This window comes from Dipodomys spectabilis, unplaced genomic scaffold (genome assembly GCF_019054845.1).
Source record: "Dipodomys spectabilis isolate Male_0828 unplaced genomic scaffold, ASM1905484v1 ptg000108l, whole genome shotgun sequence".
NCBI classification, from domain to species: domain Eukaryota; kingdom Metazoa; phylum Chordata; class Mammalia; order Rodentia; family Heteromyidae; genus Dipodomys; species Dipodomys spectabilis.
Window position 1 is genome coordinate 4,234,654 of NW_024870785.1, and position 24,235 is coordinate 4,258,888.

Sequence of the window (24,235 nt, forward strand, 5' to 3'; positions counted from 1 at the left end):
GCCAGAAGAAAGCCCTTGTTATTTTCCCCTAGGTCCTGCTCAAGCCCCTACACCCAGGGAAAGGTCAGGCCTACTGGCTTGAGCTCATCCCCAGCCTGGCCCCGCCCTGCTGTCACCATGACAACAGCTGGGCTGCCAATGTCCTTTGCCACCTAAATTCAGCACATTGGGTCCCAGACTCCATTCTCAGGAGAAAAAAAAAAAGCCCATTCTGCTAGGGACTCTGCAGTTCACAGGAGCTCTGGGAATACAAGACAGGCAACAGACAGATAGACAGACAGAAGAACAGATCTACTGACACAGCCAAGGGGAGCTGAGCCTCCTGGAGGCGCAGAGAACACCCAAGAAAGTGACAGCCCGAGGGCCACGCCGAAGTGAAGGATGCATGAAATCCAACACAGCCTGAGACAGACGAGGAGAAAGAGACAAACGAAGGCCCCGAGAACCCCACATGCTGCAGACAGAAGCCCAGAGTGACAGAATGACAGACAGGGGAGGAGGCAGGCAGCCAGAAGAGGCAGAAAGCAAAGAGGGGTGAGGGGAGCTGTGTCCTGTGCACACGCATGCACCTGCACACACGCACTTGTGCACGCACGCGCCTCCTCTTTGCCCTAGAGAGGCCCTTGATTCCACTTCACCCCAAAGTCATCCTCCGTTCCTTACTCTCAGCCTCACCTTCTGCAGGGCACGGAATGGAGCAGAGAAGGAATGGTGAAAAAGGAAAAAGAAAAAAACAATTTCCGCTCTCTCCTCACCCCCACCCCCCATGTCAGGGGTGCTCTCTTCTGCCTTTCTGTTTCTCCCTGCGTTGCCAAATGAGACGTGACTAACAGGAATAATGAATGGGAACAGAAGAGAAAGGAGGCCCCTAGAGGAAATTAACATAAAAGGAGGGAAGAAGCCTGGTCTGCGTGGCTCACGCCTGTCATCCTAGCTACTCAGGAGGCTGAGATCTGAGGTTCGAGGTTCAAAGCCAGCCGGGACAGAAAAGTCTGTGAGACCCTTATCTCCAACCACCAGAAAACTGTGGCTCAAGTGGTAGAGCGCTCGCCTTGAGCTGAAGAGCTGAGGGACAGCGCCCAGGCCCAGAGTTCAAGCCCCATGACTGACAAAAAAGGAGAGAGGTGGGCGTGGAGGGGGAGAGAGGGGAGGGAGGGAGGGAGGGAGGGAGAGAGAAAGAATCACAACAGTCCAAAAGCTGGAAACAGGATTCTTAGCCGGCTACTTCCTGGCTCGATTGGTCAGTTTCTGAACATCTCTCTTCCTCCTTCCCTCCCTGCCTCCCCCTCACCCCACATTCTTTTTTTTTTTTTTATTGTAAAGATACTATACAGAGGGTTACAGTTACATGAGTGAGGTAATGAGTACACTTCCTCTTGAACATTGTTACCCCCTCCATTGTTTTCCCCCTACCATCCCCTCCCTCCCTCCCTCCCTCCCTTCCCCGAGGTTCTTTTTTTTTTTTTTTGATTGTGATTAAGTGATTACATAATTTCCTGGAAATTCACAGTATTGTGGAATAATGATGCTCATTTAAAGTCACAAGTTCATTCTAACTTTCTTGGAGCAAATTGTCTATCACAGTCTGTAATATATAACGGTGTTCACATGTTATATACCATATATGTGATCAGCAGCATGGGGATATTTAGTAGTGGTTCAACCAGATGAGTTCACCCCACATTCTTATTTGGTGCTAACTGCCTGTCTAGCTGTCTGTTCTCTTTTTTTCTTTTTGTCAGTCATGGGGCTTGAACTCTGGGCCTGAGCACTGTCCCTCAGCTCTACCACTTGAGCTACAGGGCCACTTCCGGTTTTCTGGTGGTTTATTGGAGATAAGAGTCTCACAGACTTTCCTGCCCAGGCTGGCTTTAAACTGCAATCCTCAGATCTCAGCCTCTTGAGTAGCTAGGATGACAGGCATGAGCCACCGGCGCCAGGTTTAGTTTTGAAGTTTTAAGGGAGTCTTAGCTGTTTCCTGTGGCTGGGGTGTGGGATCCAGGATATCTTCTGGCCTCCAGCAATCATCCTGGTAGCCAGGCCTTTCCAGGGAGGGGCACGCTTGGCAGCAGCTGGGGGGAGGTCTGTTGACCTGCTGTGCCCACGTGCGGACCCTATTTCTGGAGCCGTTAGATGGTAGATGCTGTGTCATTCCTGCCCTGACCTTGCCAAGCACTGAGTGATGAGTGCATGTGCCAGAAAGAGCAGGGGCAGGCTTATCGCCCTGGCTCCAACCCAGGCTCCATGGGGTACAGCCGGTCAGCACTGCTTTGCTTCTGTTGCTAATTACACTTCGCTGGTTCTGTGGCTTAGCACTAAATATGGGCTCTAACTTTGTCTGTTTCACTGGCAAGGATGAAAGTGAAGGGTAAGGCCCTGCGCCCGTGGCTCCAGCCTGTAATCCTAGCTACTCAGGAGGCTGAGATCTGAAGACGGTGGTTCAAAGCCATCTCCAGCTGGGCAGGAAAGTCATTGAGACTGTTACCTCCAGTTAACCACCTGAAAACTGGAAGTGGTGCTGTGGCCTCAAAGTGGTAAAGTGCTAACCTTGAGCAAGAGAGCTCAGGGACAGTGCCCAGGCCCCGAGTTCAAGCCCCACCACTGACCAAAAAAAAAAAAAGAAAATCAAAGAGTGATAAAGCTCTCCCAGCTCAGACATTTCACTGCTTTTTTTTTTTTTTTTGTGCTGTTACTGGGGCTTGAACTCAGGACCTGGGAGCTGTTCCTTAGCGTTTTCACTCAAGACTGTTGTTTTATTTGCACCACAGCTCCACTTCTGGCCTTTTGAATATTCACTGAAGAGTCTCAGACTTTTCTGTCCAGTGTGTCTCTGAACTGGGATCCTCAGATCTCAGCTTCCTGAGTAGCTAAGATTACAAGTGTGAGCCACTGGCGCCCACTCATTTCACTGCTTTGAGGAAGTGCTAACTGGAGCTTTTGAGTCTTCAGGGTCAAAGGAAACAGATCAGCATTTTGGACAATTTGTTCCTATGGTTGGGCCAATTACTGATAGGGATGTGGAATAAAAAACGGTCATCTGATTTACTTATGACTAACAGTAAGGCTCAGGACCAAGACAGCACCAAGAGGTTTGGTTCCAGATTCAATCATTTTCCATAGTCCAGATCAATCTATACTAACAAATAAGCTCTGGGAGCTAATGCCATTTTTTTTCCTTTTAATTTTTTTGGTGGTGGGGCTTGAACTCAAGGACCTGTGAACTATCCCTGAGCTTTTGTGCTCAAGGCTAGTGCCCTATCATTTTGAAACATAGCGCCACTTCCGGTTTTCTGGTGGTTAAATTGGAGACAAGAGTCTCACGGACTTTCCTGCTCAGGCTGGCTTTGAACCCTGATCCTCAGATCTCAGCCTCTTGAGTAGCTAGGATGACAGGTGTGAGTCACTGGTACCTGGAAAGAAAAGTTTTTATAGAGACAACACATAGTTTAAATGTTTATTTGAACAAGAATGCAAGAAGAAAGTGCAGCTTCAGCCAGGAAAGCTGGGGGACGGAACCATATGGTGCTGTTGGGAGCATCAAGCCCGGAACCATGTTTACCAGTCTAATGTGATCCAGGGGGGAAGGCTGGGTGGGGGAGAAGCCATGCATGAAATCAAAAATATCTGCAGAGATTCAAACACCTACATTTTCACCCTTCTTTCACCCATTTTCTCCGCAGGGAACAAACCAGACCAAGGGGAAACCCTACCTTCCCACAGCCCTCTACTCACTATGCATCCATCAGAGAGGCTGTGCGCAGGCTGGGGCTCCGGGAGGCTCATTTCACTTCCCTTGGCCCCACTCACGATGGACAATTTAACAAGGAAATGCCTGGGACCCGGGCATGAACGCCCACAAGAGGCAAGGAAAGAGTCTGGCTCATTGAAAGTAGATACAGTCCTCTGTGTCTCCAGGCACCATCAACTCTGTTCTCCATCAGATCCCTGGCGCCCGTCTACCCCTTGTGCTCAGGCCGGAGGGCTGTGGCACTAAACAGAGAACAGGATCTGGACCCGGCAGACACTGGGTCAGTCAGTCCGTGCAGCCATCCGAGACAGCTGTGCTGGCGGGCTCTGAGCAAGTCCTTAGGGAATGGGCAGCTTTGTGGGGTGGAAGTTTGAGCTCTTTCCCTCCCGGGATTTCTCCTTGCTGCTGCCGCTGCCACCAACTCTCCTCCTTTCCTTCTGGACCCCAGACAGCTGCGCTGGCCGGGCTGTGTCGTTTACTGTTCCGCTGCTGGTGGCTTGTCTTCGCCGGCCGCTGGCTTCTCCACCTGGGACTCGGGAGGGATCAGATACTGCACCTCCTCCGTGCTGATGGCCACTTTATCTGGCTGCAGCCACCTCTTGAAATGTTCCAAGGTGCTAGGAGAGAGCAGAAGGGAAGGGTAGCTGGATCGGATCTCCATTCATTAGTTAAACGACAGCTACAGTGCTGCCTTCCTGCCCACCTCCAGTCTCTGGCGACAGTTTTCTTTTGCTGCTAATGCGGGAAGCATGGCATCCTCTGACAGCTGTGTGTCTTGGCAACTCCCCGGCATAATTTACCCCCTGGCGGGCACCCTGCAAACGCAGAGCCTCTCAAGGCTTGATGTGAATAGCTGGAGGCCTGATTTCTCAGTCTTTTTCTCCCTCACAGCTGAAGATGAGGGGAGAGAGACTGTCAAGAAACTCTCAAATAGATGCCAAGTGATTAGCGAGGCAGAAACCTGAGCAGCTTTAAATGTCTCCAACCCAAGGTGGTCTGTGGTACAATGATAGATAGACAGCACTTAGTTATTGGAATGCAGTGGCTTTTGGTGTGTATGTGTGCGGTGGGGTTGTTTATTCTGTTTCCACAGGAAGTCCTCAAAACAGAAGCATCTAAGCACCAAATGTTCCCACCAAGGAATGGCTCTTTTTGCTTGCAAAGGGTGACTGGAAGATTCATGGTCCCACCCTCCCACCCCCAATCCTCAGGATCTTAAACCTTGGAAAGAACACTAAAACAAGCTGGCACCCGCGGCTCACACCTGTAATCCTAGCTACTCAAGAGGCTGAGATCGGGAGATAGTGGGTTGAAGCCAGCTCAGGCAGGAGTCTTATCTCCAATTAACCACCCCCAAATCAGAAGTTAAGCTGTGGCTCAAAGTGGTAAGAGTGCTAGCTTTGAGCGAAAAGTTCAAGTACAATGCCCAGGTTGTGAGTTCAAGCCCCAGGACCAGCACCAAAAAAAAAAAAAAGAAAGAAAGAAAAAAAAGGAAAGAAACAGACTGTCACCAGGAACTAGTTGGGGAATCAATTACCTCTCATCAGAATCCAGGCCATCCACGAAGAACTCTGACGCCAGCTTCTCCTGGAGGAATCGATCCCAGCACTCCTTTTTGGCTTGGGCCAAGGTTCGAAGCATGTCTTTGGAAGTCACTTCTTCATTCAAACCTTTGATTTTCCTCAGTTTCTTCTCTAGCAGGAATAGAAATAGAACTTAGTGCTGGATACTGGTGGCTCACGCCTGTAAGCCTAGCTACTCAGGAGGCTGAGATCTGAGTTCAAAGCCAGCCCAGGTAGGAAAGTCTGTGAGTTTCTTATCTCCAATAAACCACCAGAAAACTGGAAGTGGCGATGTGGCTCAAAGTGGTAGAGTGCTAGCCTTGAGCTGAAGAGCTCAGTGATAGCACCCAAGCCCTGAGTTCAAGCCCTATGACTGACTGAAAAACAAACAAACAAAAAGGGAGCTTAGTAAACAAGGGAATATGAAATAAAAGTGTTAGCTAAAATACAAAGTAACAACCTAGGAATTCTCTTTCTGCTGCGTACATCCACATTGCCCTGAATTGTGTGTGTGTGTGTGTGTGTGTGTGTGTGTGTGTGTGATATTGGGGTTTGAAATCAGGACTTTATGCTTGGTAGGCAAATATTTTACTACTTGAGCCATACTACAGTCTTAAAAGACCCAAACCCTTTTTTTGTGCTGGTCCTGGGGCTTGAACTCAGGGTCTGGGCATTGTCCCTGAGCATTTTTGCTTAAAGCTAGAGCTCTACCACATAAGCCAAAGCTCTACTTCTGGCTTTTTGATAGTTAATTGGAGATAACATTTTGCAGACTTTCCTGCTTGGACTGGCTTCAAACCACAATCCTCAGTTCTCAGCCTCCTTAGTAGCTAGGATTATAAGTATGGGCAACTGATATTCAGACAGGAGCCCTTTTTTTTTTTTGGTCATGGGGCTTGAACTCTGGGCCTGGGTGCTGTCCCTCAGCTCTTCAGCTCAAGGCTAGCGCTCTACCACTTGAGCCACAGTGTCACTTCTGGTTTTCTGGAGGTTAAATGGAGATAAGACTCTCACAGACTTTCTTGCCCCAGCTGGCTTTGAAACACAATCCTTAGATCTCAGCCTAGGATTATAGGCGTGAACCTCCGGCACTCGGCTCAAGAACCCATTTTTTTAAGGGCAAACAAAAGGAGATGGAACATACTTTTTTTTCTTCTTCAAAACATCCTCATCCTGTATTGTATGGGAGAAATGTTTAGCCTCAGAAAAAGGAAAAGTCATAGGTTCTCATAAATAAATCGATGGCATGTTTCCTTCGAAATCAAAGATGCCCAGCAGGTCTCTCTCTAAGGAATGCTTGTTTTCCCTGGCTTGACATGTGTATACTATCATCTTTATTTTCCCACCTCCTTGAGAATAATGTCTCTAAAGAGTCAATGCTGCTTCTTCTTGTTACAGTGACATGAAGTGCTTTGCAAACCTCATGAGAAAGAATTATAGAACATGATGAGCGATCCATGGTTCATAACTGAACTGACACCGAAACCTGGCTCAAGGAGAACTCAATAGTAAGAGACCTTTAAGATCTCTACATGTGGGCTGGGAATGTGGCTTAGTGGTAGAGTGTTGCAGAGCATGCATGAAGCCCTGGGTTCCATTCTTCTGTAGCCGGAAGTGGTGCTGTGCCTCAAGTGGTAGAGTGTTAGCCTGGAGCAAAAGAAGCTCAGGGACAGTGCCCAGGCCCTGAGTTCAAGCCCCAGGACTGACCAAAAAAATGTGTGTGGGGGGGGGAGGGAGAGGAGAAAATAAAAATAAGAATGCAGGCTATCTCACTTACCTAGAGATGCTAAATACACTTCTGAGTCCTGCAGGGGAGCCCAGGGCTTTGTAGCTGGCTGGGCGGTCTCCCTGCCTCCTTCCCCTATAGAACAGGAATCCACAAAGGAGTCAGAGAAGGCATTGCTGGCCACATCGTCCTGTGTAGGATCTGGCAGACAGGAACAGATCTCAGCCCAGAGATCCCGGCTAGATCTTGAGGCTGCATGAGAGTCTACATTCTCAAACATTTTCATCTGGAATCTAGCTGGAAAACATAAGTTCAAGTCAGTAGGGACCAGCTCTGAGGACATCAGAGTAAGTGTGTGCTACTCATGTTTGTTTGTCCATTGAAGAAAAGGAAAACAGGCTTTTGAAAGTTTCTTTTAGCTGGATGCCTGTAATCCTAGCTACTCAAGAGGCCAAGATGTGAGGGTCATGGTTCAAAGTCATTAGGGGCAGGAAAGTCCATGAGAATCTTATCTCCAATTAACCACCAACAAGTGGGAAGTGGAGCTGTGGCTCAAGTGGTAGAGCACTAACCTTGAGCACAAAAGATCAGGGATAGTGCCCAGACTCTGTTCAAGCCCCAGGATGTGAAGAAAAAAAAAAGGCAGCAGCTCAGGGATAGAGCCTAGGCCTTGAGTTTTTTGAGCTCTGAGCCTTAGGATTGGCACGTGCGCGCGCATGCACGCATGCACACACACACACAGTCAGACTCATGTTATAGGGGGACAATGGTAATTGGGTTCCTTTTCTGGCTCTGCACTTCAGTGGTCTTTGTAAATACAATCTGTACAAGTCCAGAAAAACAAAACAACACACACACACACACACACACACACACACACACACACACACACACACACTGTAGGAATGTGAGCTCCCTAGAGACCACAGTCTGCAGGGACTGGGGGCAGGAGAGTTACTGGTTCATGGATATAGTGTTCCCATTTGGGAAGGTGAAGATATTCTGGAGATAGATGGTTTTAGTTACAGGATGATCTAAGTGGGCAGTACACACAAATTGGTTGATAAAGTAAGAGTTTACATCTCCTATTTGTTTCCGAGCACCATTTGCAGCTTTTTCTGTGATTAGTTGGAGATAAGAGTCTCATGGATGGGCAGGTGGCTTAGTGGTAGACTGCTTGCCTAACATTCATGAAGCTCTAGGTTCAATTCCTCAGCACCACATAAGCAGAAAAAGCTGGAAGTGGTGCTGTGGCTCAAGTGGTAGAGTGCTAGTTTTGAGCAAAAGAAGCTCAGGGACAGTGCCCAGGCCCTGAGTTCAAGCTCCAGGACTGCTATTAAAAAAAAAAAAAAAAAAAAAACAAGCCTCCTGGACTTTCCTGCCTATGCTGGCTTCTAATTGCGATCCTCAGATCTCAGTCTCTTTAGTAGCTAGGATTACAGGTGTGAATCACTTGCACATGGCTCTGTCTTGATTTTTTTTTTTTTTTTTTGTCCATCATGGGGCTTGAACTTTGGGCCCGGACGCTATCCTTCAGCTCTTCAGCTCAATACTAGCGCTCTACCGCTTGAGCCACAGTGTCACTTCCGGTTTTCTGGTGGTTTACTGGAGATAAGAGTTTCAAAGCTTTTCCTGCCTGGGTTGGCTTTGAACCGTGATCCTCAGATCTCAGCCTCCTGAGTAGCTAGTATTACAGGCATGAGGCACTGGCGCCCGGCTTTATCTTTTTTATTTTTTTGTTGGTCATGGGGCTTGAACTCTGGGCCTGGGTGCTGTCCCTCAGCTCTTCAGCTCAAGGAGAGCACTCTACCACTTGAGCCACGGCGCCACTTCAGGCTTTTTTCTGCTTATGTGGTGCTGAAGAATCGAACCCAGGGCCTCATGCATGCAAGGCAAGCGCTCTATCACTGAGCCACCTTCCCAGCCCTATCTTGTATTTTTTAATAATCATTTTTCAGATGGATTGCAATGGGCTTCACATCAATCATGTGCGCGTTAGTCTTCTGTGTGTGTGTTACTGGGGTTTGAATAATTCAGGAAATTGTTCTCATGCTTGCTAGGCAGATATTCTACCACTTGAGCCATACCCCCACCGCTTTTTTTTTTAGTCATTTTTCACATAGCATTGCTTGCATTTCTGCCTGGGCGACCCTGGGCTGTTATCCTCCTATTTCTGCCTCCTGCTTAGCGGCTATGAGACGTGAGCACCTGCACCATGCCCAGCTTTCACTGGCCGGGACACACCAAGATGGAAGACTGCCCTCAGAAATGGACGCAAGAGAAGGCCCAGAGCCTGACTGACAAAACCACAGCTGTTTCTCAATAAGGGAAAAGACTCAGACTCTCTCCTCTCTTTTTTCTTTTTGTCCTTCCGCTTCTCTCGCAACCAACGGTGCTCACTCAAGTGGGAATGACTTCTCTAGACATAAAAGAAATCGGGGGGCTCTTTACGGGGGTCTTAGATTATTTGTTTTACATCACCATGCTGTAACTCTGTTGACAAGGAAGGCCTGCTTCCCCCCCCCCCCCCCCTTGTTGGTCATGGGGTTTGAACTCTGGGCCTAAGAGCTGTCCCTCAGCTCTTCAGCTGAAGGCAAACTTTCTACCACTTGAGCCACAGCGCCACTTCCGGTTTTCTGGTAATTAATTGGAGATAAGAATCTCCTCACAGACTTTTCCTGCTTGGGTTGACTTTGAACCTTGATCTTCAGATCTCAGCCTCCTGGGTAGCTAGGATTACAGGTGTGAGCCACTGGCGCCCAGCTGCTTCTCTTTCTTATCAAGAAAATCATTTTGGAGGATGAGGAGAAGCAGGCCAATAAAAGGTCAGTTTTCTTCTTCTTTTTTTGGTTGGCCGTGGGGCTTGAACTCTGGGCCTGGGCGCTGTCCCTGCGCTCTTTGGCTCAAGGTGAGCGCTCTACTGCTTGAGCCACGGCACCACTTCTGGTTTTCTAGTGGTTTATTGGAGATAAGAGTCTCACGGACTTTCCTGCCCAGGCTGGCTTCGAACCATGATCCTCAGATCTCAGCCTCCTGAGTAGCTAGGATTACAGGCATGAGCCACTGCGCCCAGCTTGACAGTTTTCTTTTACATGGAAAATGTGCTCTGTGTGGTATTTTCACAATTAAAAAAAAAAAAGAAGAAGAAAATGTGGAAATACAACTGTCAGCTCTTTTATTTTTTGTTTTGTTTTATTTTGGGTCCAGTCGTGGGCCTGAACTCTGAGCCTGGGCGCTGTCCCTCAGCTCTTCAGCTCAAGGCGAGCGCTCTACCACTTGAGCCACAGCGCCACTTCCGGCTTTTTTTTTCTTTTTGCTTATGTGGTGCTGAGGAATCGAACCCAGGGCCTCAAGCATGCAAGGCAAGTGCTTTACCACTGAGCCACCTTCCCAGCCCTGTCGGTTCTTTTAATTCAAAGTATGTTCTCCTCCCCTCTATACTCTTGGGTGTTATAAAAGACATTTAAAAAAAGAACAACAAGTCATTATCTAGGCTACTGCTGTGTACAACTAGCTGACTTTTTCTCTCAAGATTTTCAAAATGCAACTGCTCTCACCTAATTCAATTCTGAAGACAGTCAGCAGGTCTTGATATCCCATGCACTTAAAGACTGTATGAGTTCTGTTGGGTAAAATGTGTCTGCCACAGTGTAATGTCACAGCACTCATTAAGAGTATCAGCTGGGCTTTTATCTCATGTTACGTGTGTGTGTGTGTGTGCGCGCGCGCACGCGCGCTTACTGGGACTTGAACTCAGGGTTTCTACATGCTCAAGCTTGGCTTTTTTGCTCATGGCTAGTGCTCTATCACTTGAACTACATTTCTGCTTCTGGATTTTTACTTGTTAATTGGAGAGAAGAGTCTCATAAACTTTTCTACCTAAGATGGCTTCAAACTCCAGATCCTCAGATCTTACCCTGCTTAGCAGCTACAAGTACAGGCATCAACTACTAGTGCTTGGCTATAGATAGGTAGGTACTTTCATCAATTTAAAGATGAAGAAGAGTTGGGTGCCAGTGGCTCATGCCTGTAAGTCCTAGCTACTCAGGAGGCTGAGATCTGAGGACTGTGGTTCGAAGCCATCCTGAGCAGGTAAGTTATGAGACTCTTCTCTCCAGTTAACCACCAGAAAGCGAGAAATGGCAGGACAGTGCCCAGGACCTGAGTTCAAGCCCCATGACTGACAAAAATCAGATAAAATAAAAAAATAAAGATAAAGAGGCTGGGCCTGGTGATGCCTGCCTGTAATCCCAGCACTCAAGAGACAGAGTCATAACGGTGGTTTCTAGTCTTGCAAAGCTAGATGATGTGACCTTTAATATTTATCTAATAAATACGTATTCAGATGAAATCTGTAAAAAACAAAGAGGCTGAGTCGACACCAGTCTAGACTACACATAAGGAACCTGTCACACACACACACCACACACACACACACACACCACACACACACACATACACCACACACACACAAATAAAAGGAGAAGAAAGGGAGGGGTGCAGAAGGAGGAGGAGAAACTGAGGCTCTGATGGAAGCTTGCTCAAGTGTCCTGATCCAAAATCCTCCTGTTGACTTGGTACGAATACCCTGCTTGTGTGAGAACTACACAGACGGCAGCCCCGGCTGGGCCAGGTGGGAAGGGGGGAGAAGGGCGCTAGCAACCAGGAAGACTGCCTAGGTAGGACAAGCTCTCAGAAACCCCGGGCGACAGGAGTCCAGCCAGGGCAAGGTCCCCCGGGTCACGGATGAACCGCACCCCAAGTCTTCGGAACACGCGCGACCCAAAACTTTGCTCTCGACCGCGTTCCCCACCTCCTGGGCGCCCGGACCCCGGGCCTCAGTCTCCCCAGACTCCAGGACTGGCTAGGCGGGATGAGTCTGGTCATCGATACTGTCAGTGGTATTCCGGGGTCCGTCTCGAGTAGAGATCACAAAACGCTGGGCTCCCCGGGCCCCGCTCACCTACCGCAACGGCCTGCCCCGCACGCAGCACCGCAACGCTCGGCTCAGGTCCGGAGGGGGCAGCCAGGAAGAAACGGGGGGGGGGGGGGGGGGGGGGTGGCGTCGCCGGATGACGGAGCCGGGAGCCCTCCAATCACTGCGCGACCACGTGACGGGCAGTGCGCTGATTGGTCAGTGAGGGGAAGACGGGCTCAGAGGGCGGGGAAGAGGAGGAGCAATGGGCGGGATTAGGGTTGCCGGGGAAACGTCTTCCTCTTTCTCCCTCTCTCCCCTCTCCCTCTCTCTCTCTTCCTTCCTCCCTCTTCTTTGGAGATCTAGGGGTTCCAACCAATTTCCCTACTGATCCCCGGCTTGGGAAGGGAAATGCAGTTTTGAAGACTTTCTTTTTCTTTTTTCTGTAGGCTGATTTTATTCATTCACACTGGCAATTTGTTCATTCTTTATACACAATTTGGAGATCCCAATTAATAACAAAAAGTTTCCTTTTGCTACAAAAGCTACTAGCCTTGCACATAAATGGGTACCTGCTTATGAGACTATGCAGAGGGAATTTGGTTTCCTACAGCTTCTTTCAGAGAGATTCGAAGCAGGGTGGATGTTTTTGCAAGATACAGACTGCCTGGTTGTGGAAAGATACGTTGCCTTTCTTTGTTCATAATTCGTGCAGACTGATTATCTCTGGCATTCTGAAGGCTTGTAATTAAATCTGTTAAACAATAATTTGCAAAAAATAAAAACACAAAAAGAATGTCAAATTTAAAAGCACAGCCTACATTATAAAATTATGTATTTCAACTTGGTCTAAGTTTACATGCAGAGAAAAAGAGAGTCACTATAAGTTTTTAGAGATGAAATAATTTCAACTATATAAAGAATTATTTTTGCTGTGTTTTGTTGGTCAGGGGACTAGAACTCTGGGCCTGGGGCTGTCCCTCAGCTCTTCAGCTCAAGGCTAGTGCTATACCACTTGAGCCACTTCTGGTTTTCTGGTGGTTAATTGGAGATTAGTCTCATGGCCTTTCCTGCCCAGGCTGGCTCTGAACCACAATCCTCAGATCTCAGCCTCCTTAGTAGCTAGGATTATAGGTGTGAGCTACTGGTGCCTAGCATAAATGTATTATTTGTATCCCCATTTTGGAAGGCCCAGAGTTCAGGCCCCATGACCAGACCCCCCCCCCCCAAAAAAAAAAAAAGAAAGAAAAAGAAATGGTCCCATGGTGAAAAAAGAGAGGCAGACAGATCCAGATTTCAAACAACTTACTAACAGAAGCATTGTCCTCACTGGCAACATGTAGGTCCTTGCAATTTGAGGCAGAAGAATGGAGTCTTGTGTTACAGTAGGAACAAAAGTGACTTCAAAGTGCAAGACATTTGGTTTATCTTAAGCTTATTTCAAGGACATCAGGCAGGCACCTGGGCCTTGGTAATTCCACATCCATTCATATAGCTTCTCAAGGGCTGGGAATGTGGCTTAGTGGTAGACTGCTTGCCTAGCACACACGAAGCCCTGGGTTCCATTCCTCAGCACCACATCAATAGAAAAGCTGGAAGTGGTGCTGTGGCTCAAGTGCTAGCTTTGAGCAAAAGAAGCGCAGGGACAGTGCCCAGTCTCTGAGTTCAAGCCCCAGGACTGGCAAAAAGAAAAAAAAAGCTCCTCAAATCATTCTAACACTGTTCATCTGTAGTATACTGGGAAACTTGTGCTGAAAGAACAAGCTTGGGGTAATCATGAATATGCCTTGTGCCTATAATCCTAGCTCTCAGAACAATGAGATCCGTGTTTTGAGGATCAAAGCCTGCCCAGGCAGGAAAGGCCATGAGACTCTTATCTCCAATTAATCAAAAAACTGGAAGTGGAGGTGTGGCTCAAGTGGTAGGATGCTAGCCTTGAATGAAAAAGCTAAGGGAGGTGAAGCTAAAGCTAGGCTCTGTGTTCAACACCCAGTACCAGCAGGAGTGAGCCATCAGTGCTGGACGTAACACCATTCTTTTAAGTTTGCAATAGTGCCTAGGAGCACAATTCAAATCATAGTGCCCTGCTTAGCAAAGTCAAGGACCTGATCAAACCCCAACACACAATAAATGAATGTAAACAATGGGACTAGGGTGAGTAGTTCAGTGGTAGAGTGCTTGATGTCCTGGGAACTGCAGCATGACAAAAATAATTATGTGAAATATATAAGAACATGATTTTTATTATATTCAGATTAGCAATTTTCATTTTTGTTGGATTTTTGTTGTGTTTTAGTCTTAAATAGATTACTTTCAAGGATTGTTCTTTTAAGGAATTTTTTTTTGGCAGTTTTCTTTTTCTTTTTTGTGCTGGTGAAGGGGTGCTGTTCCTAAGCTTCCCCGTCCTTCCCTCCCCCCCCAGAAAAAGGGGGCCACAGCTCCACTACCAGCTTTTTTGCTGGTTAATTGGAGATGGAGCTTCTCAAAGTTGCTTTTGTTGTTGTTGTTTTGTTTTGCCAGTCCTAGCGCTTGGACTCTGGGTCTGGGCGCTGTCCCTCAGCTCTTCAGCTCAAGGTGAGCGCTCTACCACTTGAGCCACAGCGCCATTTCTGTCTTTTCTGCTTATGTGGTGCTGAGGAATCGAACCCAGGGCCTCATGCATGCGAGGCAAGCGCTCTACCACTGAGCCACCTTCCCAACCCCTCCGGCGGTGTCTTTCACACAGAGATCTCCCACAGATTTCTTTTATGAAATAGCGTCGGCTCGCCCTACTCGAAGGACCTTTTTGTCACTCTCAGCGGCACGCCGTCTCCAGCTTCTCCACTCACCGTAGATTCCACTCCTTGAACGCCAATAGCATCCTCATTCATTTCCCCCCGCAGATTCCCGCCTTAGCAGTACGCCTCGCTGATTGGCTGCTGTCTGGTGACGTCTTCAGACCGCGACCCCGGAGCGGCGGGGCTGCGCCGTGACGCGGCTGCGCAATGATGCGCCCGGGCCCGCGCGCCTGGCTGGCGGTTCTCGCGCGCTGGAGCTGGAGCCCGCGGGCCCTCGGCTTTGCCTGGACGCGGGGCGTCTGTGGGAAACTGATGGCGGAAGCGCTCTCCGCGGGAGCGGAGGCCGGAGGCGGGCTGAGGACCGTCACTCAGCACAACGGAGTGGCGGGCTGCGACGCGGGGCCCCCGGAGCCGGCGGGTGAGGCGGCGGAGCCGGCCCGGGACTTTGACGAGCGAGCCCCGGCCCCGGCCCCGGCCCCGGCCCCGGCCGCCGACGCGGGCAAGCGCAAGAAGCGGCGGGGCGGTGCTGGGGAGCGCGTGGTGCCGCCCCCGAAGAAGCGGCGGACGGGGGTCAGCTTTGGCGACGAGCACTTCGCCGAGACCAGCTACTACTTCGAGGGCGGCCTGCGCAAGGTGCGGCCCTATTACTTTGACTTCCGGACCTACTGTAAAGGCCGCTGGGTGGGCCGCAGCCTGCAGCACGTCTTCAGCACCGAGTTCCGAGCCCAGCCGCTGGCCTACTACGAAGCCGCGATCCGGGCTGGCCGCCTGCACCTCAACGAGGAGCCGGTACGGGACCTGGACATCGTGCTCAAGGTGGAGTTCCTGGGGGTCCACCAGAAGCGACCAGGGAAAGGATTTTTTTTGTTATCTCCTCCTCCTCTCCCCCCCCCCCCTCCCTCCGACTTGGTAGGGTATAGGTGCTACTACTACTACGCTAGTGATTGCAATTTTGGTATTGAGAAGCGTTCTCATTTTCACCTTGAACAATTGGAGTAAGCTTCCCCCACCCCCACCCCCACCCCGGTGAGGAGACAGGCTCTGTGGGCATCCCAACGCAACCATCCCATCTAGGCAGCTTCTTGGTTTCTAATTCTCCTGCCCCTTTTGTACACTGTCTTGCGACAAGGGCACCGTTCACTTTCTACCTGTCATCATAGGTTTCCATACAACTCCCGCCATCGGGACTGTCATTAGTGAGCTCTTACTGTAATCAAGTACACAGCGAAGCGTTTTACTAAACCTGGATGTTTGGTTCTAAGTGACAGTCTTGTGAAGTAGGTATCACCAAGCCCATTGTAACTTATGCGGGAACTAGAGTAAGGTGAACCTCTCAGGTAAGGCACCAGTGCCACTTCCAGCGCTTGTGTTCTTGTGATGACTGCTTAAAACTATTTGTCATACAGCCTAATAGGTAATAAGAGTTTGGGAATGTCAGTGATAGAGACTGGAATTGCCTGGTCAAGTGGTTTGACTCCTTCTTGATTTCCCTGCCCAGGATGGCTTCAAACTGCAGTCCTCAGATCTTAGCTAGGGTTACAGGTGTGAGCTGCTAGCATCTGGCTTGACCATCTTTTAAAATTCTGCCACATCTGAGTGGTCAGCATTTAATAATCTCCTTTCTCATCCTGAAAAACATTGGTTTGGTCCATCCCTCTTTTTTTTTTTTTTTTGTCCGTCATGGGACTTGAACTCTGGGCCTAGGTGCTGTCCCTCAGCTCTTCAACTCAAGGCAAGTGCTCTACTACTTGGGCCAAAGTGCCACCTCTGGCTTTTTCTGTTTATGTGGTGCTGAGGAATTGAACCCAGGGCCTCATGCATGTGAGGCAAGCGCTCTACCACTGAGCCACCTTCCCAGCCCCTGTATGTGTATTTTTATAAGCTGAGATCACTGCTTTTTCTGTGTAAGGAGATCCTCCTATCGGTCACTAAGGAACTGGGATCCTGGGGGGGTGTCTTGTCTGTTACAGGCTGTTGTGACCCTATGGCTTACTGGTTACCTGTGTTTTTGATAGGACAATGATTTCTTGCGGAATACAGTGCACAGGCATGAGCCACCAGTCACGGCAGAGCCTATTCGCCTGCTAGCTGAGAACGAAGATGTGGTGGTTGTAGACAAGCCTTCCTCCATTCCCGTTCACCCCTGTGGTCGCTTCCGACACAACACGGTTATCTTCATCCTAGGCAAGGAGCACCAGCTGAAGGAGCTGCACCCGCTGCACCGGCTCGATCGCCTTACCTCAGGGGTGCTCATGTTTGCAAAGACAGCTGTTGTCTCTGAGAGGATTCATGAGCAGGTTCGGGACCGGCAGGTGAGCCAGGGTTTTGTCCTTTCCATGCCACTTCCTGGGTTCTATATCAAAAGGGCCTCACGGAGTTCTTGATCTGATGTGGACAGGCTTCCTGCTTTCATGATGACACCTAAAATGCCAAAGATAAATTATCTTGTATGTTTCCAAAGCTCTTTAGAGCCAGTTGCTGGTGGCGCATGCCTGTAATCTTAGTTACTGGAGATCTGGAGGATCACAGTTTGAAGCTAACCTGGACATACATGCCAGTCCTCTTCTCAGCTAATGGCTGATGTCATTCCAGCCATAATGGGAAGCATAAAGTAGGTGGATCACATCCAAGTGAGAGAGCCTAGGCAAGAAGTGAAAACCTTTCTCCAAATCCATTGTGAAAACAGGCTGGAGGCATTGCTGAATTTTAGAGTACCCACCTAACAAGTTTGACACTCTGAGTTTATACTCCAGTACTGTCGGGAAAAAAAAATTAGAGATGGCATTGATTGCTTCATTTGGTTGTTTGCTATTTTGAACCTTTAGATTGCTGTCAGGCTGGCAAAGGTTTTTTTTTTTTTTGGGTCTGGTTGTGGGGCCTGAACTCTGGGCCTGGGCGCTGTCCCTCAGCTCTTCAGCTCAAGGCTAGTGCTCTACCACTTAAGCAACAGCGCCACTTCTGGCTTTTTTCTTTTTTCTTATGTGGTGCTGAGGAATCGAACCCAGTGCCTCAGGCATGCAAGGCAAGCGTTCTACCACTGAGCCACCTTCCCAACCCCTGGCAAAGGTTTTTAAGATTTTTTTTTTGGGGTCTGGTCGTGGGGCCTGAACTCTGGGCACTGTCCGTCAGCTCTTCAGCTCAAGGCTAGCGCTCTACCACTTGAGCCACAGTGCTACTTCCGGCTTTTTTTTTTTTTCTTTTTTGCTTATGTGGTGCTGAGGAATGGAACCCAGGGCCTCATGCATGCAAGGCAAGCGCTTTACCCCTGAGCCACCTTCCCAGCCCGGTTTTTAAGATTTTTGAGGAGAGCCTGCTGGGTAAAGATGGCTTGTATTAGAAGAGATTCCTGGTGGTGATTTTTGTCTTGAGACTTAGGAAGGGTAGCCAGACTTATAACCAAACACATTAGAGCCTAATTTACCAAATGCCTACAGAAACCCGATGAAGTAACTGGCTTAACCATCTCATGTTTTCTTGGTGAGTTTGTGGAATTTAAAGTGGTTATTCAGGGGCTGGGAATGTGACTCAGTGGTAGAGTGTTTGTCTAGCATGCATGAGGCCCTGGGTTTGATTCCTCAGCACCACATACACAGAAAAAGTCGGAAGTGGCGCTGTGGCTCAAGTGGTAGAGCGCTAGCCTTGAGCAAAAGAAGCATCTCAGGGACAGCTCCCAAGCCCTGAATTCAAGCCCAGGACTGGAAAAAAAAAAATTTAAAGTGGTTACTCAGGTTTACAAAACTACCAAGAGGGGGCGCTAGGTTTGAATCTTCTCTGTCCTTGGTGCTGTTGTTTGGATCTCACAAGTTGAGGTGTAGTGCTGGCTCTCTCCCTCTTCGTGTAGCTGGAGAAGGAGTATGTATGCCGAGTGGAAGGAGAGTTTGCTGCGGAGGAGGTGATCTGTCGGGAACCAATCTTGGTGGTGTCCTACAAGGTGGGTGTGTGCCGTGTAGACCCCCGGGGCAAGCCCTGTGAGACCGTGTTCCAGAGACTGAGCTACAATGGACACTCAAGTGTGGTTCGGTGCCGGCCCCTCACAGGCCGAACCCACCAGATCCGCGTCCACCTCCAGTTCCTGGGCCACCCCATTCTCAACGACCCCATTTACAATTCATCTGCCTGGGGTCCTTCCCGAGGTCGGGGAGGCCTCGTTCCCAAGACTGATGAGGAACTGCTGCGGGACCTAGTTGCAGAGCACCAGGCCAAACAGGGCCTGGAAGTGCTTGATCTCTGTGAGGGTGACCTCTCTCCAGGACCCTCAGACTCCATAGCCCCTTCCTCAGGGCTGGCCAAGGACACCTCGGAAAAGGTGGCTACAGCTGCCCAGAAGATAGATGGAGTCATTGAGGCAGCCCCTGAGCATCTGGACCCACCAGAGAGGGCATCGGAAACAGATGATCTGAATCAAGAGACAGACCCACTGTGTGCAGAGTGCCGGCTCGTGCGACAGGATCCATTGCCCCAAGATCTTGTGATGTTCCTGCACGCTCTCCGCTATAAAGGGCCAGACTTTGAGTATGTTTCACCCATGCCTACCTGGGCACAGGATGACTGGCGAGAAGACTGAGGAATTGCTTCTTGGGTTGGGCCAGGGGCTTTGGGGCAGGAGCTGACTCTGGGCTCATACTCAGGGTTTCTGTGCGAGTGAGGCTGGGCTCCAAAGAAGGCTCCTCATACTTGCTACCTCCCTCCTTTTTCCTCCACTTAGAATCTGGGTTTTTTTTTGCTTTGTAAATATATCCCTTTTCTACTACTTCTCTCATTTTCTAACTTTGCACTGTGTGTGTGTGTGTGTGTGTGTGTGTGTGTGTGTGTGTGTGTGTGTGTGTGTGTCTGTGTGTCTGTGTGTCTGTGTGTGTCTGTGTGTGTCTGTGTGTGTCTGTGTTTGCAATAGCTGGGTGTAGTGGTGCCCAGCTGTCATCCCAGCTATGAGAAAAGCCTGAAAAGGCCCGTGAGTATCACCACACCCAGCTTGTGTGTTAAGATGGGGTTTTCACTAGCCTTTTGCCCCAGTTGCCATGATCTGCTATCATTCTGAGCTCTACTTCTTGAGTAGAACTGAGAGGTTTTTTTTTGTTTTTTTTGGGGGGTCCAGTCGTGGAGCCTGAACTCTGGGTTTGGGCGCTGTCCCTCAGCTCTTCAGCTCAAGGCTAGTGCTTTACCACTTGAGCCACAGCGCCACTTCCGGCTTTTTTCTTTTTGCTTATGTGGTGCTGAGGAATTGAACCCAGGGCCTCTGGCATGCAAGGCAAGCGCTCTACCACTGAGCCACCTTCCCAGCCCCAACTGAGAGTTTTTCACAAGTATTCTTTACATATTTTGGCTTTGTGTGTGTGTGCAGGCACATGCAGGCGCTAGTACTGGGACATGACCTCAGGACTTCTCTCTTTTCTTGTTTTTTTTTTTTTTTAAATTGTGAAAATACTGTACAGAGGGATTACAATTACACGGGCAAGATTCTTTTCTTCTTTTGCAGTACTCAAGAAGAGCCATTAGCTTTTGCTTTCAGGCACCTTAAGCGTGCACCTGCTTACTCATAGTGAGTCCATGGCAGGTTGGCAGGAATGGTGGGAGGAGTGGTGTGGGTGGGAGGCGGCGTTGGATGCTCCTCCAATGCTCCTTCCATGCTCCTCTTGGTGGACAGTGACCCATTATGTGCACACATTTTTTAATGCTGCAACACAGAGACTCGTCTCTGCTGGACTGCTCTCATGGAGCACACGATGAGATGTCCAAAATACAAAGGGCCTGGTGGTGATGGGACACAATTCTGCCTGGAAGGGCCAGCAAAGATTTCCCACAGAATGAGTCATTTAAAAGAAAGCTTGAGGGGCTGGGAAGGTGGCTCAGTGGTAGAGTGCTTGCCTTGCTTGCTTGAGGCCCTGGGTTCGATTCCTCAGCACCACATAAGCAGAAAAAAAAAGCTGGAAGTGGCACTGTGGCTCAAGTGATAGAGTGCTAGTCTTGAGCTGGAGTTGAGGGACGGCGCCCAGGCCCAGAGTTCAGGCCCCACAACCGGACCACCCCCCCAAAAAAAAAAAAAAAAAAAGAAAAGAAAGCTTGAGGCTGGGAATGTGGCTTAGTGATAGGCTGCTTGCCTAGCACACATGAAGCCCTGGGTTTGAGTCCTCAGTGGTAGAGTTGTAGAGTGCTAGCTTGAGCAAAAGGAGCTCAGGGATAGTGCCCAGGCCCTGAGTTCAAGCCCCAGGACTGGCAAAAAAATGAATAAGAATAATCAAAGCGTGAAGTTGTCCAGTAGAGGTAAGGGAGAGGGAATGTGGGAACATATTACCCTCTCCATTCCAGAAATAAAGGTATATTCTACAGGTAAGGCAAGAAGAGACACACAAGAAGAGGGGAACTGGGCACTGGTGGCTCTCACCTATAATTCTAGCTACTCAGAAGCCTGAGAGTGGAGGATCACAGTTTGAAGCCTGCCCAGGCAGGAAATACTATGAGACTCTTACCTCCAATTAAGCATCAAAAAAGTCATAAGTGGAGCTTTCTCAAGTTGTAGAGCACAAGCCCTGAGCAAAAAGGCTCAAGCATGGTGCCCAGGCCCTGAGTAAAGAAAAGCATGATGGGAGGAATATTTGGCCATTAGCTCCCAGCTAATGGCAGTGACTGGCTCACTCTCACTTACTACTGAACCTTTCTGGGGCTTGATTCTAAAGTATAAGGAATAGAAACAGCTCGGAACACATGATTCTTAACTTCATGAAAATCCCGTTTCCATTCCAGGAGCCAGCCAGCTTCCCTTACACTAAGACCATTTGTAACTTAGGATCTCTGGAGTTCTGGTGCTCAGTAAAAACACAGTTAGCAGACATTTAAGCTAGGCCCTGACTCTAGGGTAAGTAAATGTCCCACCCAGGTTTACTAAGCATCCAAGATGTGCCCCTGAACTTACAAAGCTCATGGTTACATTGTCACACTGAAACGAAATTTACTCCTGAACCAGAAGATGAGGCACAGAAGAAAAAGATCCCAGGGCCAAGTGCCAGTGGCTCACACCTGTAATCCTAGCTATTCAGGGCTGAGATCTGAAGATCAAGGTTCAAAGACCAGCCCGGGCAGGAAAATCTGTGAGCCTTATCTCCAATTAACCACCAGAAAACTGGAAGTGGTTTTATGGCTCAAGTGATAGAGCACTCAACAACATGCAGGTCCAGAGTTCAAGCCCCATGACGGACAAAAACCCAGGATCCCAGGAAAGCAAAAGCAAACAAAACACCCTGTAATGGCTCATGAATACATTGAGCATCAAATAAGTGCAAATGAAGTTAAAAAAAAAAAGATGGCCTGGCTTTTATGGAGAACACAGTAATCTGTGAGTTATTAGTATGATCATGTGATAAAAGGAGGGAGGGTTTGGGTAACTGGTTTAGGCCTGTAATCCTAGCCGCTCAGGGAGCTGAGCATCACGGTTCAAAGCCAGCCTCTATGGGACAGAAAAGTCCCTGAAATCCTTATCTTTAGTTAACCAATAAAATTCTGGAAGTGGAGCTGTGTCAAGTGGTAGAGTATGAATCTTAAGTGAAAAAGCCAAGTGAGAGTCCAAGGCCCTGAGATCAAGCCCCAGAGCTGGCACAATAAGAGTTGGATAACAACTGGACAGTCTTCCTCAAGAACTTCAGTCTCAACAGGGAATGAGTACTTGAAGCTGGATCCAGAGAATGAAGACTTTCTTTTATGCATTCAAATAGTAAGAGAGGGGCTGGGAAGGTGGCTCAGTGGTAGAGCGCTTGCCTTGCATGCCTGAGACCCTGGGTTTGATTCCTCAGCACCACATAAGCAAAAAGAAAAAAGCCGGAAGTGGTGCTGTGGCTCAAGTGGTAGAGCGCTAGCCTTGAGCTGAAGAGCTGAGGCCCAGGCCCAGAGTTCAGGCCCCACGACCGGACCCAAAAAAAAACCAAACAAAAAAAAAACAAATAGTAAGAGAGCTGAAATACTTAGCAATAGGTTTGTGCAGGGATCCCGATGTAGTTAGTTCAGCATAGTATTTGTGAGAAAGAACCAGGATTCTTTGAACTAACGTTATCGGTTGAATTTGGGAATTATATCCCATTACTTAACAATGATTTTTCCGTTGGATCCAGTAGATGGCGCCCCAACTCTTTCAACCTCTTAGCTTCTTTTGAATTTCCATTCCATTACTAATTAAGGCACTTTCCTCTCACCCTTTTAAATAATCTGGCATATGTTGGTTCTTTTTACTTTTACTGGAAAAAAAAAAAAACAACAACAAAACGGGACAGGAGTAGAGTTTTATAGGTTGGGAGATTAGGGAGATTAACAGAAAAGAAAGTTGATAGGTTAGCAAGGTTTAGAAAAATGATGCATCCTTGCTGGTCTCTAGAGATCTTGCAGCCCTCACAATTTACTACTGACCAGTAAGTGTTGGGTTAAACTCAAGAGGGCTACAGGAGTGTCTAGGAAGGGTACAAAATTGGATCTAAGGGGCTGATTAAGGAAGCTGCAGGTTGTGTAGGGCTTGACACCTAAGCTGACATTTGATCCCAGAGTGTCCATTTCTTTTTGTTTCTTCTAGCTATTGCAAATATTTAGAATATCTAAGTCATATTGCCATCTCTTTAAGATTTCCCAATATATTCATTTCTTGAGTTCCTGTCTTCCATCCGCTGTGGGCTGGAAGAGAATTGATTGTAAACCACGTTTTGCAGTGAGACCTGACATTCTGTACTCAGGGTGTGTAATCAAATACCTGGGTTGAGTAATTGAAACCCTTCAAGGAGGAGCTAGCAGGAGATGACAGGTAATCTACAACTGTCTGTACTGGGTTTTTTGTTTTTTAAATTTCATAAAATAAATACAGCATATTCTCCCCCCTTTTCTGCATCTGTGAGGTCAGAAGCTCTCAAGCTTCAAGAATCTCATTCCAAGCAAAAAAAAAAGAAAAGAGAAAGAAAAACCATTAAAAACAACTCCAGTCAGGCACCCGGATGTCGCACTGACTGCACGAGCGAGTCCAAAGGGAGGAATCGGGCGTCCCGGCTCCGCCAATCCCCTTCCGCCGGCGGAGAGGCGCGAGGCAAAAGGAACTCCGACCCGACGAGGATGGGATTCGAACCCACGCGTGCAGAGCACAATGGATTAGCAGTCCATCGCCTTAACCACTCGGCCACCTCGTCCCAGAAGCCTACTCGTTCCCGGCAGCTATAGGGAGTGACAGCCGGGGGACGTGACGCAACGCCGCTGGGGGCCGCCATTTTGTACGGAAGCCCACGTCCGAGGCCTCCGGCCGCCGCCTCGAAAGAAGATGGCCGTTCCTACGAGGAGAGGAGGCCCACGGTGGGGGAGGAACGGAGGACATTCAGCCGAAGACCGGAGAGGCTTGACGGGAACCACGCGGACCCCGAAGCCGGCAAAGAGACACTTCGGGACCGGGGAGGCCTGAGACCGATTTGGCGCGCGGGGGGCGGGGCCGGCGCGGGGGGCGGGGCCGGCGCGCGGGCCGGGGCGGCGCCGCGCATGCGCGACGTCCCGGCG

General features: G+C 48.9%; 2 protein-coding genes and 1 non-coding gene across 7 annotated transcripts; 1 reads left to right on the plus strand and 2 right to left on the minus strand.

Annotated features, from left to right (window-relative positions):
• Positions 1-3,440: 3,440 nt before the first annotated feature.
• On the minus strand, positions 3,441-23,936 carry Ccdc32 (coiled-coil domain containing 32). Of its 5 annotated transcripts, XM_042687783.1 has the most exons (5): positions 23,933-23,936; positions 13,413-13,418; positions 7,088-7,329; positions 5,286-5,442; positions 3,441-4,365 (listed from the first exon to the last, which is right to left on the minus strand). In XM_042687783.1, the coding sequence occupies exons 3-5, from the start codon at positions 7,320-7,322 to the stop codon at positions 4,224-4,226; spliced, it is 534 nt and encodes a 177-aa protein (XP_042543717.1). In that variant the 5' UTR covers positions 7,323-7,329; positions 13,413-13,418; positions 23,933-23,936; the 3' UTR covers positions 3,441-4,223. The 5 variants fall into 5 exon arrangements, with proteins under 5 accessions (XP_042543717.1, XP_042543715.1, XP_042543714.1 ...); XM_042687781.1 differs by lacking the exons at positions 13,413-13,418; positions 23,933-23,936 and adding an exon at positions 12,004-12,077; XM_042687780.1 differs by lacking the exons at positions 13,413-13,418; positions 23,933-23,936 and adding an exon at positions 12,004-12,074 and having other exon boundaries at positions 7,088-7,333.
• Positions 14,924-19,478, plus strand: Rpusd2 (RNA pseudouridine synthase domain containing 2). The gene is made up of 3 exons (XM_042687779.1): positions 14,924-15,544; positions 16,744-17,040; positions 18,570-19,478. Exons 1-3 carry the CDS (start codon positions 14,936-14,938, stop codon positions 19,290-19,292), a joined length of 1,629 nt encoding a protein of 542 aa, XP_042543713.1. The 5' UTR covers positions 14,924-14,935; the 3' UTR covers positions 19,293-19,478.
• On the minus strand, positions 23,796-23,877 carry Trnas-gcu. Its single transcript has one exon. It is a non-coding gene; the product is annotated as a tRNA-Ser (tRNA).
• Positions 23,937-24,235: the final 299 nt, after the last annotated feature.